The sequence below is a fragment of the Triticum dicoccoides genome, unplaced genomic scaffold, assembly GCF_002162155.2.
Source record: "Triticum dicoccoides isolate Atlit2015 ecotype Zavitan unplaced genomic scaffold, WEW_v2.0 scaffold236964, whole genome shotgun sequence".
Classification (NCBI taxonomy): Eukaryota; Viridiplantae; Streptophyta; class Magnoliopsida; order Poales; family Poaceae; genus Triticum; species Triticum dicoccoides.
Window position 1 is genome coordinate 1 of NW_021247939.1, and position 1,945 is coordinate 1,945.

The 1,945-nt window shown below is 37.3% G+C and overlaps 1 protein-coding gene across 1 annotated transcript; it reads right to left on the reverse strand.

Moving 5' to 3' along the window:
• Window positions 1-174: 174 nt before the first annotated feature.
• On the reverse strand, window positions 175-1,641 carry LOC119345424 (the record flags this gene model as incomplete). The annotated part of the gene is made up of 5 exons (XM_037615507.1): window positions 1,528-1,641; window positions 1,093-1,446; window positions 925-1,008; window positions 291-504; window positions 175-191 (listed from the first exon to the last, which is right to left on the reverse strand). Coding segments are annotated over exons 1-5 (702 nt in total), but the record flags the coding sequence as incomplete, so codon positions are not given.
• Window positions 1,642-1,945: the final 304 nt, after the last annotated feature.

Genomic DNA, 1,945 nt, shown 5'->3' on the forward strand with positions numbered 1-1,945 from the left:
AACTTAAAGAAGGATATCAGGGTCAGTGCTTTTTGTTTTTCTCTTGGTTTTACACTCTTCAAAAATCCTTTGTGCATGCTCAAAATATGCCTTGTATTTTAAAAACATGTCGCACGCATTCCCAGATCAAGGGCCAGAAAATGCATAGCAATCTTCAATACCACACATCCATACCTTATATCCAGATAAAGCTAAGATAACAACACAGCATTGCCATGGCTAGTAATATTGCCAAGAATAAGTATTTCCATAAATCATTATTCGCAATGGACAGAGAAGAGCAGAGGTACATCTTGAGGAACAACCGGGTGAAGAATCAGCAAAATTAACAAGCATACTGTTCACACACTTAGTTGTACGCACAAATGCATCTAGTTTGTTACCTTCCGGTGCCACAGAACCCTCTTTTAGAGATTTCACTTGAACAGAAGGCACATGAATAGAGTTTTGCAGCAACTTGATGATTTTCAACTTTAGACCAGGGGAGAAGGTGGATGTTTCAGGCTGCCAAGGAATAAAAACCCATATAAAATAACAGAGGTAGTAGGATTTAAGGCCTAGACAACGTAGCATGTAAAATATTATTATGACATCACTACATAGACGCAGCTATACATACTTTTAGAAGATAAGATATAAACACGTGTAACTGTTATCCTACCTAGTTACATGCCTATGCTAAGATTCAGTCGACATAAAGTTTGTTATAACTTACAACTACAGAATATGTCAAAATCATAAATTACAGTTAACTCTATCTCTAGCATTATGTCTTTCATACAAGACTATCAAATTTTACCAACCATGTTTATCAGAAAAAAACAAATACATTGAGAAATGGACCCAATCATGTATAGGAGAAGTTATGTACATGCAACCTAGAGAAACAGTTTATATAAAGTACATAAATCCAATATAAATTACCACAAGAGCAGCTTCCAACGATTCAGATGAGAGACCCAGTTCTGATTGTATATCACCAACACTAACTTTTCCTTGGTCAATTAGCTGCTAAGTACAAGCATAAAACCCACTTAAGTAATAAAACCAAACATCTGTACAAAAATCTTGCTCTGTAAGATTAGCAGGTACCTTTCTCAGAAATGTAGAAACATCACCAGAACTGCTCACAAGATTCCCAGCTCCTGTAGGCTGATCAACAACCATATTTGTGCATTGAACTTGTTGACTTTCCGTGCCTCTAACAGCACATGTTGACGTAACCAGCTCTGTTGTCTGCGCTTTATTTTGGCTGGACAAACTAGAGCTCATGGATGTGAAGTTCATGAATTTGTCCTTACTCTTGCGTTTAGATCTTATTTGAGCAAAGTTTTCATCATCCAGCCCAACTTGTGCGGTATCCTGTTCAGCAAAACCATTGACATGGTGTACGGAGCTGATTCCTCTGACTCTAGAATGCTTCGAGCAAAATATACGCAACTCAACCTACAAACAGATATACAAGAAAACTATTAGCAAGCATAAACAACCAAGGCAAACAGCATATACGAGAAGAAATAGCCTAACATTCTTAAGCCCAGATTTTCCCCATATCTCCATCTGATGCTTCTTCTCTCTTGCGCATATAGGATGAAAGCAAGCCCGGCATGTCCCTGGAAAAAGTAAGTAGTTAGTAACCAAAAAGGAACATGTATCAACAAGGTTAAAGAAAGTGTTAGGTGTAAATTCCTAGTTTTGTCTCTGCCTAGCAATTATCTTGCCTAAACGCATGCATAGCAGTGGTTAATGATAGGTATTCTGCTTGTCACCTAACGCCTAGTAACGCTCAAGAGAACACCTGGCGGTGTCAGTGTCCAAACTGTCTTATTTGTGATACGGACATAATATATCTAAAACCAAAAGAAAATGCCTTTAAACATGGCTTACAAATTTTAAAAGTAGCAACAAAACAAAAACAATGTCTATCCACACACACAAAAAAAAA